Source organism: Eublepharis macularius, chromosome 5 (genome assembly GCF_028583425.1).
Source record: "Eublepharis macularius isolate TG4126 chromosome 5, MPM_Emac_v1.0, whole genome shotgun sequence".
NCBI lineage: Eukaryota > Metazoa > Chordata > Lepidosauria > Squamata > Eublepharidae > Eublepharis > Eublepharis macularius.
The window spans coordinates 103925852-103943709 of NC_072794.1; the positions used below are offsets into that span (position 1 = coordinate 103925852).

Consider the following 17858-nt stretch of genomic DNA (forward strand, 5'->3'; position numbering starts at 1 on the left):
CTATGCACAACAGCATTGATTAAATCACAGCACAAAAAGGAATCATGATTTACTCAATGGGCATATGCACTGATGCACATCAGTAACTTGCAAGGGGGAAAATGATGAGAAGTGCAGCAAACTGAACATGCTGAGTAGTCTGTACAAACACCGAAAATAAAAAAATGGGTGAATAGTTCATAGCTCATGTACTGGAGTCTGTATGGAAGCACAGGCTGGGTAATTCCAAGCACCAAATTCAGAGGGAGAAATTCATATTGGATGCATTTCATAAGCATCCATAATAAAGGGCCTAGCTTTTAGAATCTGCAGACTTAAAAGCAGTGATTAAAATTATGCGGAGTGGCTTTTAAAGAAAATGTATTTCAGCATAAAATGATAATAAAAAGCTCACTCACATGGTGCAGTTTTCCAAGGACTCTGTGAAGCTGTAATCAATTTCAAGATTGGTTGCTATGTTGGCAAAGCCATGGGGCAATGTATCCCATTCATCAAACCTGATGCCAGTGCCCAGAGAATACGTGCCTTCTGTACATGGTTTGCATGACTGATTTTTCATGTCCAGGAACTCGCCTGCTTTGCAGGAAAAAGCTGAAATGAAGAAGAGCGGCAAACGGGGGATCAGAGGAAAGGATGGAAGAAACCAGAGATGTTCTACACAGATTCCTGGAGTTTCTTGAACATATTGTTAAAATACCACTGTTCTCACTAACCTTTGCAGCCAGAATGGTGCCTTCTGGCAGCACTATCTAGTAAAGAGTGATTATAATATAAGGTTGCTTTCCTCTTCTCCCAGTATTTTTTGTCCCAAACTCAAAAAAGCTTAAAGATTAGAAACTAAGTTAAAACAGACCTTTTGTGTATTTAAAATATGTATTTATTTACAATATTTATAAGCCTGCCTTTTCTCCAACATTTGGGATCCAAAGTAAGTCCTTCTTGATTCTTCTTCTCTTACTGGCCCTCAGCTAGCATTAAATGTTAATTTTTCTCTAGTTATTCAGATCTAAGTCTTTACTCAAATAAGTAACAAAAGTGCTCTGAGTTCTTTTAAACAGCCCTGTTGGATCAGACCAGTGATCCATCTAGCCCAACATTCTGTTTTACATAGCAGCCAACCAGTTACCCTGGAAGGCCAACAGAGTGTGGAACCCAGGGCCTTCCTCTGATGTTGCCTACTGGCACTGGTATTCAGAGGTTTATTGAATGTAGATGTTCCCTTGAGTCACCAGGACTAGTGGCCACTGATGGACCTATCCTCCATGCATCTGTTTAAGCCTCTTTTAAAATGTTTTAAAATGCTGTCTAAGTATGGAAAAGCCCTGACCTGGATAGCCCAGGTGGCCTGATTACATCTGATCTCAGAAGCTAAGCAGGGTCGGCCTTGGTTAGTAATTGGATGGGAGACCTCCAACGAAGGCCAGGATTGCAGAGGCAGGAAATGGCAAACCACCTCTGTTAGTCTCTTGCCATGAAAACCCCACCAGGGGTCGCCATAAGTCAACTCTGACTTGGGGGCTATCTCCACCAGCAAGTATGGAAAATGTTAAAGTACAACAAACTAAGCAGTTGAGTCCTGGTCACGTCATAATAATTGTGAATTCCTACTTTACTAACTAGCCCAACTGGTTTTATGCCCAAGTGAATTTTCACTGTAATTTTAAAGGTCTTCACCAGCTGTGAACCTGCCTTCTTTGTGCCTCTCCTGTAAATGTTTGCCACTAGATCACAGAGATCTGGAGTTGTTGCTTTTTTGCCTGCTGCTATAACACCCCATTGATCCCAATTGATTTCTTGCTTATATGAGATGCTGATCTCAATACCACTTCTCTACAATGGAGTTTTTTATGGCGTTTCTTCAGGAAAAAATTAGAGAGATCAGAGCCAACATAATAGTAGGCAAGGAAGGAACTGCAGTGAAAGTCATTCCAGATTTATATCACAATGAGAGTGGGAAGAGCCAAGACTAAAATATATTAATTGTTCTAAGCCCACGGGCTGTAACCATTCCAGCTCTCTCCTGTCATGGTTCTGTGATGATGTTTTAACCTTATCACAAGAACTACAAGGTCTTTAATTTTTTTTTTGCTTTTTTATGATATGCCTGTCCTGAGGTCTCAAGGAGATAAGAAAAAAATCTAAATAAGAACAGCAGTAATTTCTTATTGATGACTCCTCAATCATTGTATGCAAAAATAAGCTTTGCAAGAGTAGAGACGCTAAATCAAAATAATGCTTCTTGCCACAGTTCAATTCCTCTACAGGCAGGACATTTTGACAAGAAAATGTCTCTTTTGCAATCAAGAATCCTCTCACAACAGTACATTCAGAAGATTAAAAGTACCCTTCACAACCTTGTGTATGCAATTGCAGGTACTGGTAAAAGGCATGCCTACTGGCATCCTTTCTGCTTGGAGTGGGTTTCACTGACTTGGCAGGAGAGTTTGTACATGTTTCCCTATATATCATTATACCATTTCCTTATATATATTTATCCCTACCTGTTCATAGGGCTTGATCCTGGGCATCAACTGTAGAAGGTATTTGTGACTGCAGATTTTACCCTCCCTCCATCCCCTCTGCAAATATCGAAAAGGTGAGGCTGAGGTTCCCATGTAGATAAAAAGCCATACAACATGGGGGGCTGCAATGACAATGGAGAATTCCCATAGTTGAAATTGCCCCTCTCTGTGTCTCATGCCAGCAGAGCCTCTTGTGCAAGCAGAAGTGATTCCAGGAGGTGCTTATGACTGCACTTGCTTCCCGCTCCTTACTGCAGTCACCTGTGTTGCATGGATTTTTGTCCATGCTGGTCTCGAAATGCCCAGTGTTGCCTTTTTGGTTCAGTCAAAGAGCTGATGGGGGAATGTGACAGTGGGAAACATCTGGCTCTGCCACAGTGGCAGTGCACGGAATCTGATCCATTATTATTTCAATCAAGTATGGTCTGGAAGCACATGATAAAGTCCAACTGTTAAGACTAAGCCACCCTGACCCAAACAAATATGAAAGAGTGGGAGACCACCTAGCAACTATGTAGAAGTTGGTTGTTGTGGGTTTTCTGGGCTGTATTGCCGTGGTCTTGGCATTGTAGTTCCTGACGTTTCACCAGCAGCTGTGGCTGGCATCTTCAGAGGTGTAGCACCAAAAGACAGAGATCTCTCAGTGTCAGGTATGTAGAAGTTGTTCCAAGCTCTTTGAAAGAAGAACCAATCTAACATACTTATTACATGTATGCCTTTCCTTTCATACATCATGGAACTGAAGGTGATGTACAAGGGGCTCCCAGGAGGCCTCCCATCCAATACTTGACCAGATCAAGACCTGCTTAGTTTCAGCAAGGCTGCTGTGTCATGTGACTTCAGGCCACGACTTATAAATTAATTATCATTCTGGATGTAATTACACATGATTGTGTTTCAAAAAATCACAATCAATTAACTTATGTTGATTAATCAATTACACTTTTATATGAATAAAAACAATAGTTCTAAAGCCAAAAATATACTTTCTTTATTTTTAGATCATGCGTATGTATATTGTAGCTGGTATTATCTGAGAATAAGCATTCCTTCCTGTACAGGAATGCCACCTTTACGATGGTGCTTTCTATTTGCAGTTGTAAAAAGAACTTTCAAAATATTTTTTAAAGTTCGGCTATCCAATTAATCAAGTCAATCCAAAGTTTTAAAATCAATTAATAAAGCTGATTAAACATGGCAGCCCTGGTTGTCAACTCTCCCAAATGCATAAAATAAGTTCAGTAAAATGGTCACTTGCAAGTCAATTAAGATTAGATCTTGCAAGCAGCAAAGAACAAAAACCCATTCAAAATCTACCATTCAGCCTTAAAATAGGACAACGGAAAATGTCTTTACAGTTTTACTTTTGATACAGGTACCAAAATACTTTGATCATGGGTTACAAAAGAAGCAATGTGACAGAAAGTTATTTCAGTGCAAAAGACAGGGCTTAGATCTCTCTCTTCTGCATTTTCAATTATTAGTAGGGGACAGGAATCAGGTTACTTTCTCTAGAAATATCACATTTCACATTTCAGTACAATAATCGCAATGCTCTGCCACCCAACCACTCAACAACCACTCTCATGCCCTATAGTTCAGCTTGGGTCAGGATTTTCTGAAGTGCTGTAATTGGCTGCAAATAGGAAAGATGTGGGGGCAGCAATCATAACTTACAGCATTCAGTGCCTCTGATGGGATCTGGCAATCCTGTGCAGAGTCCTGGGTTGTGTGGCACTGCTACTCTCCACCTGGAGCCGAGGCTATCACAGGCTGTGTATTCATAATGGTATTCAGACTGGAAGAGAAAATATAAGGATGAAACAGCATGGTGTGCATTCTGGCACCGTTAGCAGATGCTTTTCTACCTTGTTGCAGGATATTTTATCTCTGTAGAACCTAACAGAAATTTACTTTTTTCAGATGCGAAGAATTTTGAACAACAGACAAACAGTGCATTGAAGATTTTAAAACAGGATACAGCAGCCTCAGCATGAAGACAACACACCAGTCATGTGACAGGCTGACCTCCATCCACTTCCTAGCTATGTACAAATGATTCCATTATCTTCAACAGCTGCTAATTTATGCTAAGTGTGGAAAAGATGACTGCTTTTTCTGTCCTGGAGTTCCAGGTTACCGCACCTCTAAATAAACTTCTGCTATAATACACAGGAAGCATCCTTCTCTTGGCTCAACCGTGAGTTGTCTTGGGTCAGTGGGAATGAGATTCCCTGAGTCAGCAGGCAGCTAGAGAGGAGTGGTAACCTGGAACTCCAGGACACTAAGTGTCTTCCTCAGACACATGAAATTGCTGTTGCCCATAGCCTCTTGCTCAAGACACATAGGTGTTTTTAAACAGCTTTAAAATAATGCAGATTTTGGGGTGGGGGGAGGAGGAATGGGCTGTTAACAGTCTGTGGAAACGTAAAACAAAACACCACACCAATTGGGTGGCTGAGCTGTGTGAAATCCTTGATGTGAAAGCAGGACACACGTTATTGCATTGCCATTCTATGATGATCTTAGATATATATTTATCACGTTTTATCCTCGAAAAATCCTAGGAAGTTTGGAGGAATGGTATACCTCCTTTCTGCTGGCAAACCCTGAGCCTGGAACCTCAGGGTCAAACTAGATGTGCAACTTTTTAGTTCCCTGCAGCCACGCAGCAACTTTGGGGAATGGCTGTTAAAAAATAAAGGAGAGCCCAAACATCCTCAGAATGCCTCCAGGAGGAGGCTGCCCCCTCCTCCCTCAAGCCGTTTCTCATGTCAAAATAGCACAAGAGAGTGTTTTTTTTCCCCTTGGCGAGAGGCTAAGGGCAGGTGCACTTTCTTGTATCTGAAGAAGAAATGCCATAGTTGAAGGACTTCAGCAAAGTTCTACTAGTCAGTTACTCTGTTCATTTGTTAATGACCACAAGAATCCAGTCCCCAGCAGTGGCCTGCCTTCTAGACAGAGGTAGGGTTGCCAGATCCAGGTTGCGAAACTCGTGGAGATTTGGGGGGTGGAGCTTGGAAAGAGTGGAATTTGGGGAGGGGCCTCAATAGGATATAATGCCATAGACTCCACCCTCCATAGCAGTCATTTTCTCCAGGGGAACTGATCTCTGTGGCCTGGAGATCACTTGTAATTCCAGGAGATCTCCAGCCACCACCTGGAGGCTGGCAACCCTTGACAGAGTGGAGGGGCTCCTTAGAGAATGTGTTGTTTTTTAAGGTCAGAAAAGCAAGATTCAGGTTCAGTAGCAACCTAAAGACCAACCAGATTTACAGGGTATGAGCTTTCGAAAGTTAACTCTCCTTTTGGTTTAATAGTTTTCATGTGTTAATAGTTTCATGTGTGATTTATCTATGCAGTCTTTCGCTTCTGCTCACATCGTAACAGTAATAAAGGCATTTTAAATACTGAAATGTGCTTGTGCATGCTGGTATTTCCTCCATATTTTACTTAACAGTCTCCTGAGTGTATTCCCACATTTCACTGGCAGGGTAAAAGTAAGATCCAGCCTGCAACTTGGAAAGACTGTTGAACCCATAATATAAATAGGCTTCAGGGCTACAGCTCTTTGCTCCATTGGGATGTGCCCTACCCGTCTACCCTGCTAGCATAAATCGTTAAGAAGCAAAAACAAAATACGCACAATTACAGAGCTGCGTTTAGCTGTTCAGTCACAACACTGCACTTGTGCCTCTCTCTCTCTCTCTCTCTTTATACATGGATGTACTGTACATATATGTAGCCCCATGGTGCAGAGTGGTAAGCTGCAGTCCGAGCTCTGCTCACAACTGGAGTTCGATCCTGGTGGAAGCCAGGTTCAGGTAGCCGGCTAAAGGATGACTCAGCCTTCCATCCTTACGAGGTCAGTAAAATGAGCAGGGGCGGCACCAGGGTTTCTGCTGCCCGAGGCTGCCCCTATGTGTGTGCACAGAGTGCACACGCGCATGCACGTGTGCGTGCGCCCCAGACTGCATGATGATGTCACTGCGTGTGATGTCATCATGCAGCAAGCTGGCCCCATTGGCCGACGGGCAGCTGGGATGTTGCATGGAGGCTGCCCGTGCTCCCAGTCGGGCGTGGTGGGTGGCTGGGGAGATGCACGTGTGTCCTCCCAGCCCTCCCGCTCTGTTGTTCCACATGCCGCCCTGAACACCTGCCGAGCCTGGCCCACAGCTGCTGCGCCTGGTGGGGAGCGTGTGTTGGTGGTAGGGTTGCCAGGCCCCCTCGATCTCCCAGCAGGAGACTGGGGCCTGGCTCTTACCTTGGAGGAGTGGGTGTGCGCACGCGCAAAGCGCGCACGCACGCTCCTGCAAGCGTGATGACGTCACTTCTGGGAGTGACGTCATCACGCAGCCCCCGTTTGGGCGCTGATCGGGCCCGTTGTGGGCCCCTGCGGAGCACAGGAACGCTCCCACGCCCCACAGGGGCCCACAACGGGCCCAATCCGTGCAAAAATGGGCCTGTTTTGGCCTGGATCATGACCCCTGTGGAGTGCAGGAGCGTACCTGCGCTCCACAGGGGCCCACAATGGGCCCAATCTGCGCCCATTTTGGCACGGATCAGGTCCATTTTGACGTGGATTGGGCCCATTTTGGACCCCTGTGGAGCGTGGGAGCATTCCTGCGCTCCGCAGGGGCCCACAACGGGCCCAATCAGCGCCAAAACGGACCCGATCCATGCCAAAACAGGCACGGATTGGGCCCATTGTGGGCCCCTGTGGAGCGCAGGTACGCTCCTGCGCTCCACAGGGGCCCTGATCCAGGCCAAAACAGGCCTGATCCTGGGGCTGCTGTGGGCGGGGGCGTGCAGCACCGCAGGGGGGTGCACATGGAAGGTGCGCGCCCCCCCCGCTGGCCAGGTAAGTGGCGGCGGGGGTGGGAGGGCTGGGGCGGGGGATCCCCCGCCCCACCCGGGGGTCTGGCAGCCCTAGTTGGTGGAGATGGCAGCGCAGGGCTGGAGGGCTGGCAGGCTGCAGCTGCTGCAGGCCAGGCACAGCAGGCAGCCGGGGCAGCACGCAAACAGTTTCCCATCCCTCCTGCTCAGCCACCAGCGCTGCCGCAACCAGCTCTGCGGCGTGTGCCCCTGCCCCCGGTGCCCCCTCCGGCACCCCCTTTGGCGCCTCAGCGCTCGAGGTGGGGACCGAACCTACCTCAATGGGCCCACCGGCCCTGAAAATGAGTACCCAGTTTCCTGGGGGTAAAGTGTAGATGATTGGGGAAGGCAATGGCAAACCACCCCGTAAAAAGTCTTCCAAGAAAACGTGGGTCAGCAATGACTCGGTGCTTGCACAGAGGGCTACCTTTACTTTTTTACTGCATATATATGTGTGTGCACATATATACTAGATTTACATGGCAGTAGCATTGATAATTATGCCGAGGACTCAGGAAACAGTGCATTATTACTAAACTATTCAAAACATGTGCACCAATAAAGTAAATAGTGGACTCTGTACAACACTTCTCATTATATGGATACCTTCTGTGAGAGCTCCCCCTGAATAAGGGGGGAAATAATAGAAGTCTGTAAGTAAAAGAGGCCTCGACAAAACACAAAATATTCCTGAAGGATTTATAAAGAATCTTTCTTCCCAACTGCTTTTATATGATAGGTCCCAACTGCTTTTATATGATAGGTCTCTTTAAGCCCTGAGCTAGCTGAACTGTGTTTATTCTAGCACTGCAGTCATTAGTATGACAATGCCAGTTGTTCATTAAACAGGATCTTGGGGAAACCTGGATGCAGAGGTTTGCCTAAGGAGGTAAAACAACAATATTTCCTTAGTGATCTCAATGGATGTAGAGACAGAGTGTTTGCTTAACAGGAGTCAAATGGCACCTCAAAGACTAACATTTATTGCAGCAAAAGCTTTCCTAAGTCAGAGCATACTTCATTACTGTTTGCTAGTCTCTGTTTAATAAAAGAACATAAAACACAACTTGTACGGTTGCCTGCTTCCAGTTGATGGCTGGAGCTCTCCCAGAATTACAACTGATCTCCAAACCACAGAGAGCAGTTCCCCTGGAGAAAATGGCTGCTTTGGAGGGTGGAGTCTATGGCTTTATAACCTACTCCTCAAACCCCATCATCTCTAAGGCTCCACCCCCCAAAATCTACAGAAATTTCCAAACCTGGAGCTGGCAGCGAGAAAGACATATACACGACAGCCCACCAACTCCAAAATAGCAAGTTCATATGGTTAATTATCCAGGGCCAGAGAGGAAGGCTTTTTGAAATGAATTGAATTTTCTTTCATGGTACTGTAACACAAAATGGTGTACAAGCATTCGAGTTCACAAGAACTCTTCATCAAGCTGCATGTTTAAATTTAAAAAGTCAGGAGAGATCACCTCCTGCTTTTTATATTTTCAGTTGCAAGCTTCCATTTTTCCTTCTTTTCAGAAGGCTGAAAGCACAATCTGATACCAGGTCCAGCCAACACCATTTGAACCATTCAAGACTGCCTACATGCTGCACAAGATGCAGACATGGAGCCCCTACTACCAGAGTTTTAAGCATTTTTTCTCCACTGCGTCCCTATTTCTTTTTTTAAAAACATCATGCCTGATGAAGACCTATGCAGAACTATTTTTGTGTTTATTTTCTTCTCTTCCACCCTAGGGATAAAAGCCCCGTTGAATACAGTCTACTTCTGAGCAGACCTGCTTAGGATTGCATGTTCTAGTAGAAGTGAATCCTGCCCTTCCTCCAAGGAACTCACCCCATCTTGTCCTCACAACAGTCCTCTGATTATGTGTCTTACTTTATTTTATTTCCCCCTAATTTAATGTTTATGATTACTCATTCAGGCCCAGCTTTACTCTAAAATAACTTGCTAACCAGCTAGTTTTATTACAACTAGGGTTTGCCAACCTCAACGTAGTGCAACTTGGTGGTAAATACCACACTGGAGGGAAACACAATAAATAAACATTATTAAATTTTATAAATGTATAATTGTTTGAAAAATATTTTAGGTCAAAAGTGACTAGTGCTTAATAAATATGTAACAAAATATCTCTATAGAAAATTAATAAATATTACAAAATGACAAATTTACATAGGTGTCAGTCGAGTACAAAAAGCAAACCCTCATATATAAATCCTGTTCTTTGTATTGCAGATGGTGTAGCCAAAGAAAGCTGCTCAAGGAAGTCTGAAAATTCAACAGGTAAGCATTCCAATAATCCAAATGAGCAAATGATGCTTATTCTTTTCCAAGTGGAACTGTGAAGATGGGGTAAGGGCCCAAAAGGATCCCCCTGCCCAACAAGAGGCCGGCTAACAGATTTTGCTTGTTTCATGTATGTGACACTTCATCAGGGGTCAAAAATCAGTCCATCGAAGGCAATAAATCAGTCCACCGAAGGCCAAATCAATTTGAAACAAAATTTAAATGCATTTATTTGGCGTACATCAAGGCTGTGGCTGGAGATCTCCCAGAATTACAACTGATCTCCAGATAACAAGGATCAGTTCCCCTGGAGAAAATGTCTGCTTTGGAGGGTGGACTCTATGGCATCACACCCTGCTAAGATTCCTCCCCTCCCCAACCCCTGCTCTCCCTGGCAACCCTAAGGGTATTACATTACTTGGTTTAGAAAAACAGATGGTGAGATTTGAAAGTTCCTGTGCTAACAGAAAAGGTCCCCGAGCCCTTGGGGGCCTTTTTGCCCATGGTATACGTACCAAAAAGCCACCTCGTACACCAGCAGCTTCCAGTTACATTTATCTGTCAAAACCAAAACACACTACTTTGGGGTAACACACTTTGCTTACATGAAGCTTAATCTATACTCTGAAACACATGAAACAGCTTTAAGCGGCAGTCTTTCAAAAGCAATCATTTCCCCAGATGTCAATTCTTCCAAGGTTCATCAACTCCAGCATCTCTGCTTCCCACAAAAAACCTTCCGACCAGCTCTAACTTTATCTGTGAATGTCTTATGAGCATCCACATGGAAGAACAGCTGTTACATGGGCAAGGTGTTCTCTGCTGCAAATCACCTTGAAAGCCGACACCTTCAGAGCAGCGGCTGGGGAGGGATGTTTATGCAGAAGTTAAGCTGACACTGAAGGCAAACACCGCCAGCTGGAACCTTTAGCTTAAATGTCTGACGAAACACACGGGTGATTTCTGACAACAGTTGAGCGCTTTATATTTTTCCTCTCTTGTCTTAATAGTAAGAGAATTGGTTTTGATCCTGAGGCAGAAAATCCTGGCATCTCATTTTTTAATACATTTCCTTCAAGCAAAAGGGCACACACATCTAAGAACAAGCAGAGCATTTGGGCAAAAACACAGACAGCCACACATTTAAAATGCAAACAATGAAACAATTGGCTTATCTCTACAGACAACTTCTGTGTGCAACTATAGCCCTTGGAAACATTCAAACTGTACACATTTTGAGGAAGCACTCTTCATGTTGCGCCCACCCTCACCTGTCATTCTGCATTTGCCTTAAAAGGGACATAGGGACCAGCCACTCAGAGCTCCCAGTGTGTGTTGGTTCAGTCTCCATCACAAAGCCAGTGTTTTGTGGTCCTTGAGAGCTCTAAAGTTATGAAGATCCTAATAAAATACAAACTGCTATTGAGACAGCAATCCTTTTAATTGCCCAGCAACTAATAAAAAGAAACCAAACTGGGATTAATATCAAATTTCCTAATAGGCAGAAGTAAATACTGAGACAAGCATTCATTAATCAGGAGAAAGAGGTAAAAAAACATGGGGAGACACAACATTTCTCAGTCAAATCTAAAGCACTTTGAAGGATCCAACAAAGCTATCAGAGGGATCATAAAACAGCAGGTGGAATTCAACTGATAAAAAAAGTAATTGAGGAACTATCATCAAAAGAAAAAAGTTAATAAAAAACAATGAAAATGAGTAATAGTTTATACAACATTAGAATTAAGAGAAATGTATGTGAAGAACGGGCTAAAGCCAATGGAGCACTTCATTACATATCATGAAAGTAAGTTATGGAACTCTTTCAAGATAATTCAGCAACTCTAAGGCTCCTGTTCTTTATGCTTATATCCCCACTAGAGTGATACCTTTCTTGACAGCCCTTCCTGCCCTGGTATATATGATTGGTTTTGGTACCAAGGACAATGAAGGTCTTCTTTATATGCCCAGTTCAATGGATGCCCAGAGGGCAGGTACGGATTCTAGAAGTATTGGTACTAGTACTTCCTCCTCCAGTTTTGCTGATGGTGGGCTTATTGTGGGCCAAAATGTGAACTTTGCCTTATTGCCAATTCTGCCCACCCACCCCCTCGGTCAGGAGGGGGATGTGAACCTACTCATTCCCATTTCTCATGTGACACCTTTTGAAGTGAGTTGCCTTTTGTGTATTCTCTTGTTGCTGTCCTACCTCTGTACTCCTCTTGTCTTTCATAAAGCTATTCCTCGGGGCATTCCTATACCCACCCATCCACTCTGAGCTGATCCACTGCCCAGGAGAAGCCTTGAGCTTTCTATGGGGGTTTCCCTTGACAAGTGTGCTGTGGAAGCACCTGGGCGATGTAATTGGAGTGGCCATGCTTCCATCCCTGTGTGTCAATGTCACAAAAGCAGAGTCCCCTGGAGTGGTGGAAACAGCCACAACTCCACCCCCAACCTGCCCTGACCCCTTTTCCTATTGGAAAGGTTCCAGCATTAATACAAAGGATGCTGTTACAACTCCAAAAATATGATATTTGGATTGCTTACACCAAGAGCAAAGACATGTTGGTGACAGGCACCCTTTCCAGATCTACTACGCTCCCTCCACCCTCTACACTTAATCCCATTTATGAGCACTAGGTAATTTACAGTTCGGTGGATACTGAAACACTTGGTGATTCCTTGCTAAAGCAGCTACAAGACCACAGAAAGGTGGTCAAGTTGGTTCAAGCTGGCCACTAACATTTTTTATCTCAATGGCCAGTCCTACCTTATAGTTGTTGACTATTATTCACAAAGAGCAAGGGGGGTGGGATCAGGTTGCCTGCTAAATTTAAGGACTATGTGATGGGTTAGCAGTAAAGGTGAATCCCCAACAGTGAGTCAAGTCCTACCAACCTCTGACTCCACATTTTTGTAGTATTTGGGTTGTACTGACCACACCAAAGTATGTGGTATATTTATTGTATATATGTATGTATGTGATAGATAGAACCAATAGCTTGGTCCTTCTGGGGCTTTCTCCTTTAAATCAAATAAAAATTTCCTTCAATCTGATTCAAAAGAGAAAGTGTGGAGAGGCTGTGGGCACATGGCATGATTGGTGTTATGTCACAGAGACAGCTGCAAAGTGGGGAGCATGCAGATGGCACCCCCCACTGAGTGCCACCCTGCTTGCTGCTGCTTAATAGCACCTCTGTATGGAAGTAGCCATAGTCACATAAAAAGAGGTTGCTTTTGTAGCCAGCAAATTTGCTAATTTTATGGGTACTCTGGTAAGGGAAGGACTCCACCTGTATGTCTGCCAACACACTTATAAGGCTACATATGTATCCTTGCTTATCAGCCAAGCTTGTTTATCACCTAGCAGAGGCATCATATCTTTGACTACTGGGCAGGATACCTTGGAAAGGAAGCTGGATGCACTTGTGATATATTAGGGGACAAATGGGTCCAAGACAATATCGAGATAGTGCACAAGAGTCCCTCTCTCATTTATAAAGAGCAAAATAATTAAAACAAAATACTGTGTTACTGTAATTTATATTTCAAACTTATTCAAGGAAAAAATTTAATTTTCAGTTTTCCAGCACCCTGGTTTATAATAGAAACAGGTCATTTTTCTCTCAACAGAAGAAGCCTCCTTCAACATAAATTTTAAAGACTGGTTAAATATTGTTACAGAAGTAACTTGGGTTTCCTGACTCAAATTATAACAGTTGAAATTCTGGCACTGTGTTAGTAGTTTCTTAAACTACTAAAAAGCAGAGACCCATCATGATGTAGAGCTTTTCCGAGATGCCTAGTCTTCAGAAGTGGTTTTGTTCCTAGACTAATGCAAAATAAGTGGCATTTAGCTGGTTCAAAGTAGAAATTGCAAGGGGGGACCCTTTGAAGTTTCATTGCACCCAGGGCTTTTTTTCTGGGAAAAGAGGTGGTGGAACTCAGGACCGCACAATGACATCACTTTGGGTAAGCTGGAACAAGGGGGAGTTTTTTAAAGTTTAAATCGCCCTCAGCAAAAATGGTCACATGGCCGGCTCCAGCGGCCGCTGGAGTGGCACGAAGGGCAATCTAAACTCCCCTCTGTCTGGAGATCAGGGGGCGGGGCCACCAGCCATGTGACCATTTTCAAGAGGTGCCGGAACTCCATTCCACCACGTTTCCACTGAAAAAAAGCCCTGATTGCACCTGAATATCAAGGAACAGAAACAGCAAAGCTTAAATGTATGTCAGATGGATCTGATCAGGAAGACTTTTGAAACCTCTTGATCTTTCTCAGCACACCTAGAACTTCTGTTGCTAAAAGAAGGTGCGGCCATGCAGTATATGCCAATGGATCATAGATAAACTATCAGACTTTTGAACATGATACATTTTAACAGGTGGGGAAATGCTCTTGGACTTTGTGCTTCTAAAGCAGCAGCAGTCCTGGATTTTCCTGTACTGAATACAAATGTTTTTGCAGATGGGAAGCTTTCCTGTGATTATTTTCCTTCTCTAAACTGCCACCCAACCCCCCACCCCACCCCAAATAAACTGGAGATCTACCACAACTGAATGCATCTTATCCTCAGATAGGAATAAACTAAACTGAATCTGCACATTGACAAATGGAGAAGGGAAACAAACTGCTCAAACAAAATGGGTTCTTCATGATTAAAGCCATGCAAGCTATTGTATGCAATCAGAGGTATAACTATAGAAACATGCACAAAAAGATGATTTTCACAACTTGCAAAACACACATCTGCTTTACTCAACCCAGTGTTTCAGATTACAGCACTCCCAGGCTGCTTCCACCCAATTCTCTATGTAGTCCAGACCACCTGTACAGCCGCTTTCCTTCCACTTTCTTTGCATCAGCTCTCCAGTCACTATTCTCTCTCCACCACTATTGGAGGCGTTTGTGGCTTTTTGAAAATTACTAATTGGTAGACAGTTATAGTACAATATTATTATAATGCTACAGTCTGCTAGGTTCTTTGAATCTCCACTTTTTCACTTAACCTCGCCCCCTCCGAATTCACCACATTGCAGTGAATTCCTACTGTCGTTTTTTACATACACACACACGTATAAAAGCTGGGAATTCAGAATAGAAATTTGTTGCAGATACACTAGCAAAACCAGCTGTAGTTTAGATGCCAAATCAAAGCAAAACCTCCGCGCAAGCAACCTCCGATGGGCTAAACAGAATCAGACCCACATATTTCTGTTTAATTCTTCAAGATGAAGTGTAGAGACTCTTTTTACAGTGGAACTTGAAATCATGATTTCCAGTTTATTTACTTCATTTATACTCTGCCTTTCTCCTCAATGGGGACTCAAAGTAACTTACATTATTCTCATCTACTCAATTTTATCCTCACAACAACCTATGAGGTAGGTTTGTTTGAAGGTGTATGAGTGGCCAAGGTCACCCAGCAAGTTTCTGTCACAGATTAGGGATTCAAACCTGAGTCTCTCAGATCCTACACTGATACTCTTACCACTACACCACATTGGCTCCCACAACGCTAAGATGAGAAGCCCAGTGTTCATGGAGTATCTTTAATATTCCATAATGTAACTTCAGCGTTAATTGTTAAACAATCCTAAAATGTCTTTTTTATTACATGTATTTGTGAACATACTGGTACAACCCATCAGCTGGAAAGCATCCTATATAGGGTTTTGCATTACTAACAGCGGTACCTAATGAAAATAGTACTAACTTTACTGCAGCACAGCTCACATGTGCGGCTAGGCACACTGTGAAGAACTATGCCCACAATCTAAAAAGATGTGTTAGACACAGCCAAGGGCTTTAGCATGAGTAATGGGGCTTTCTGCTTTTCCCCTTTGAGCAATGAGATATCTTTGCCTTGTTACAAATTGTTTAAAAATAGGTCTGTCATAAAGCACAGGGAGCTAATATTGGGGGGGGGGGGGGCGGAATCCAAATTTCCTTTGGGTGAGCTGAACTAGTTACGCATTTCTGTAGATCCTGGTCATTTCATACATGAAATTGCAGGCTAGTGCACTTACTTGCAAGTAGATCTACTTGTAAATAATCTTTGTTGTCTGCCATCTGCCATATGTCCTTCTGTAACTGTTGTCCCTTTTAGTTTTTGTACTGATGTTTGTATATGTGCATTGCAGAGGTGTACAGAGAAGTACAAGAATAACGGACAAATCAAAAAGAAACAAAATGGAACAAAGAGTTATGTTCCCACCATAGCCCGAGGCATTTGGCCCAGATTCATGTCCTTACCTGGTTGCACCTCACAGAGAATTCTCAATCCTAATCAAAATGAGTAACAGGGAAGGAAGGAAAATGATTCTATGTGATCAAAAATTTCAATATTACACTATATAGCAAGATCAAATTTTTAAAAATACTATTCCAATTGAAGGTCAAAGAACTGTGTGTAATTTCAAGTCATGTGCTTGAAATTCAAGCCTTGAAGGTCTCATACAAGATCAACAATACCTTTTCAAACCTTTTTAAATAATCCTCTGTCTCTGACTTGTGTCACAGTCTATTAGAGGGAAAAGTCACTGGCCAAGCTATACTTCAGTTGTAGAACACATTTTTACAAGCACATGGCTCCAAGATCTCAGGTAGCAAAGGCAAGGAAAGCCTCTGCCCCAGAGCAAGTCCCAGTCAGGTTAATAACGCTGAATAAAGTGTACCACTGCATAACCTCTAATTGTATTTCTTTCATGGGTACATTACCTTTTCTCCCTTCACTCTGTTTACTGATTATTGGTATGTGTCCACTTTGTCACTGTTGTTGGCTTTTGTTCCCCATTTGCCTGGTGGTAGACTGACGGATTTTTAAAAGATATAGTACATCAGCCCCATATAGAACAACAATGACAATATGGGACAAAATTTTGGGTACCAATTTAATTATGACATGCCTTAAAACATGCCAGCTGTGGTTGATATGTGAAGGAATCCAGCACATAATTAATCCCATGGATTTAGTTGGTATTTGCAACCTGTGATTTTAGGGTGTTGGTGTTGGAAAATGTGCATTTGGATTTGTTATATATGATGTGTAGGGGAAAACCTGAGGGATGACCCTGCTGAGTCTCCTGGACCTCTGTCAGCATATCTTACTGTAGTATCCTTCTGAGTCTGTCTACACAAGCCATCTTACACAGGGACGCTAAAGTGACTTACTTTCTGTGTGGTCTTATATTAAAATGTACTTTGTCTCCCTAGCGGTGCCTGTGTATCCACAATGGGAGAACAAGTGTCAGATCTTTCACTTGAATTCCCCTGTGTAAGATGTCTATGTGTAAAGAGACGCCTGGTCATCTGGCTAATAAAGAAACCTGGAAGCACTGCACTCCAGTAGTTTACTCTTATTGAGAAGACAGAGGTTTTTTTCCTCTGCCCCATTCCATTTGTGCAATGGACTTCCAGAGTGCTCTGTTTTTCTTACTACGTCAACGGTCTTCAACGTGATGGCCATGAGCACCATAGTGTCTGCTGATACCTTTCCTGGTGCTCACCAAGTATTTTTACAAAGTGGTTGGGACCAGCTGGGTTGGGGCCAGATGGAATTTTTGCCCAACAGGGCTTCTAATTGGCCACTGGAAATCTGATTGGCTGTGCAGACATTTTAAAAGTTGCTTCAACAACAGGCACCACCACAGCACAAGGATTTTCACTGCACAGGTCCCCTGAGGGCCAACGAGGGTAAGGTGGGGGCAGTGGAGGGATGGCAGGTACTTACCTCATGCCCACCCACTGCGCTGGACAATGACTTCATTTCCTGCATGTTGCAGAAGTGACAGGTCAAGTTGGCAGGCAATTATCTAAAAATTGGCCTCAGTATTTGGGCCCAATTTTTAGACAATTGGCCCCTAGCATGACCCATCACTTCCATATCACACTGGAAATTTGTCATTTTCCAGCATAACAGGTGGGCCTACATGCTTCACGCCCATGCCTCAGGCATGCCTCTGGCCTTTCCCAAGCCTCAGCCTGTCTCTGCCTTTTCCCACTGCTGGCCAAGTGAGCAGCGGCAGGAGGGCAGAGGATAGCAGAGGCTGGGGGGGGGGGATCCCCTGATATGGTGGGGGATCTAGTAAGCCTGTCACTGCATAACGGTGTATGCAAGAATATGTTTTTCAGCAATATGTTAATTTAAAAAGGCTTC

The 17858-nt window shown here is 43.6% G+C and overlaps 1 protein-coding gene across 1 annotated transcript in view; it reads right to left on the reverse strand.

The window, feature by feature from the left end:
- The window catches only part of ELAPOR1 (endosome-lysosome associated apoptosis and autophagy regulator 1), a 91424-nt gene that overhangs the window by 55114 nt on the left and 18452 nt on the right, over positions 1-17858 (reverse strand). The window contains exons 2-3 of the mRNA XM_054981898.1: positions 4200-4320; positions 399-591 (exon numbers count right to left, since the gene is read on the reverse strand). Coding sequence (XP_054837873.1) covers positions 399-591; positions 4200-4320 — 314 coding nt within the window. The remainder of the gene's footprint in view (positions 1-398; positions 592-4199; positions 4321-17858) is intronic.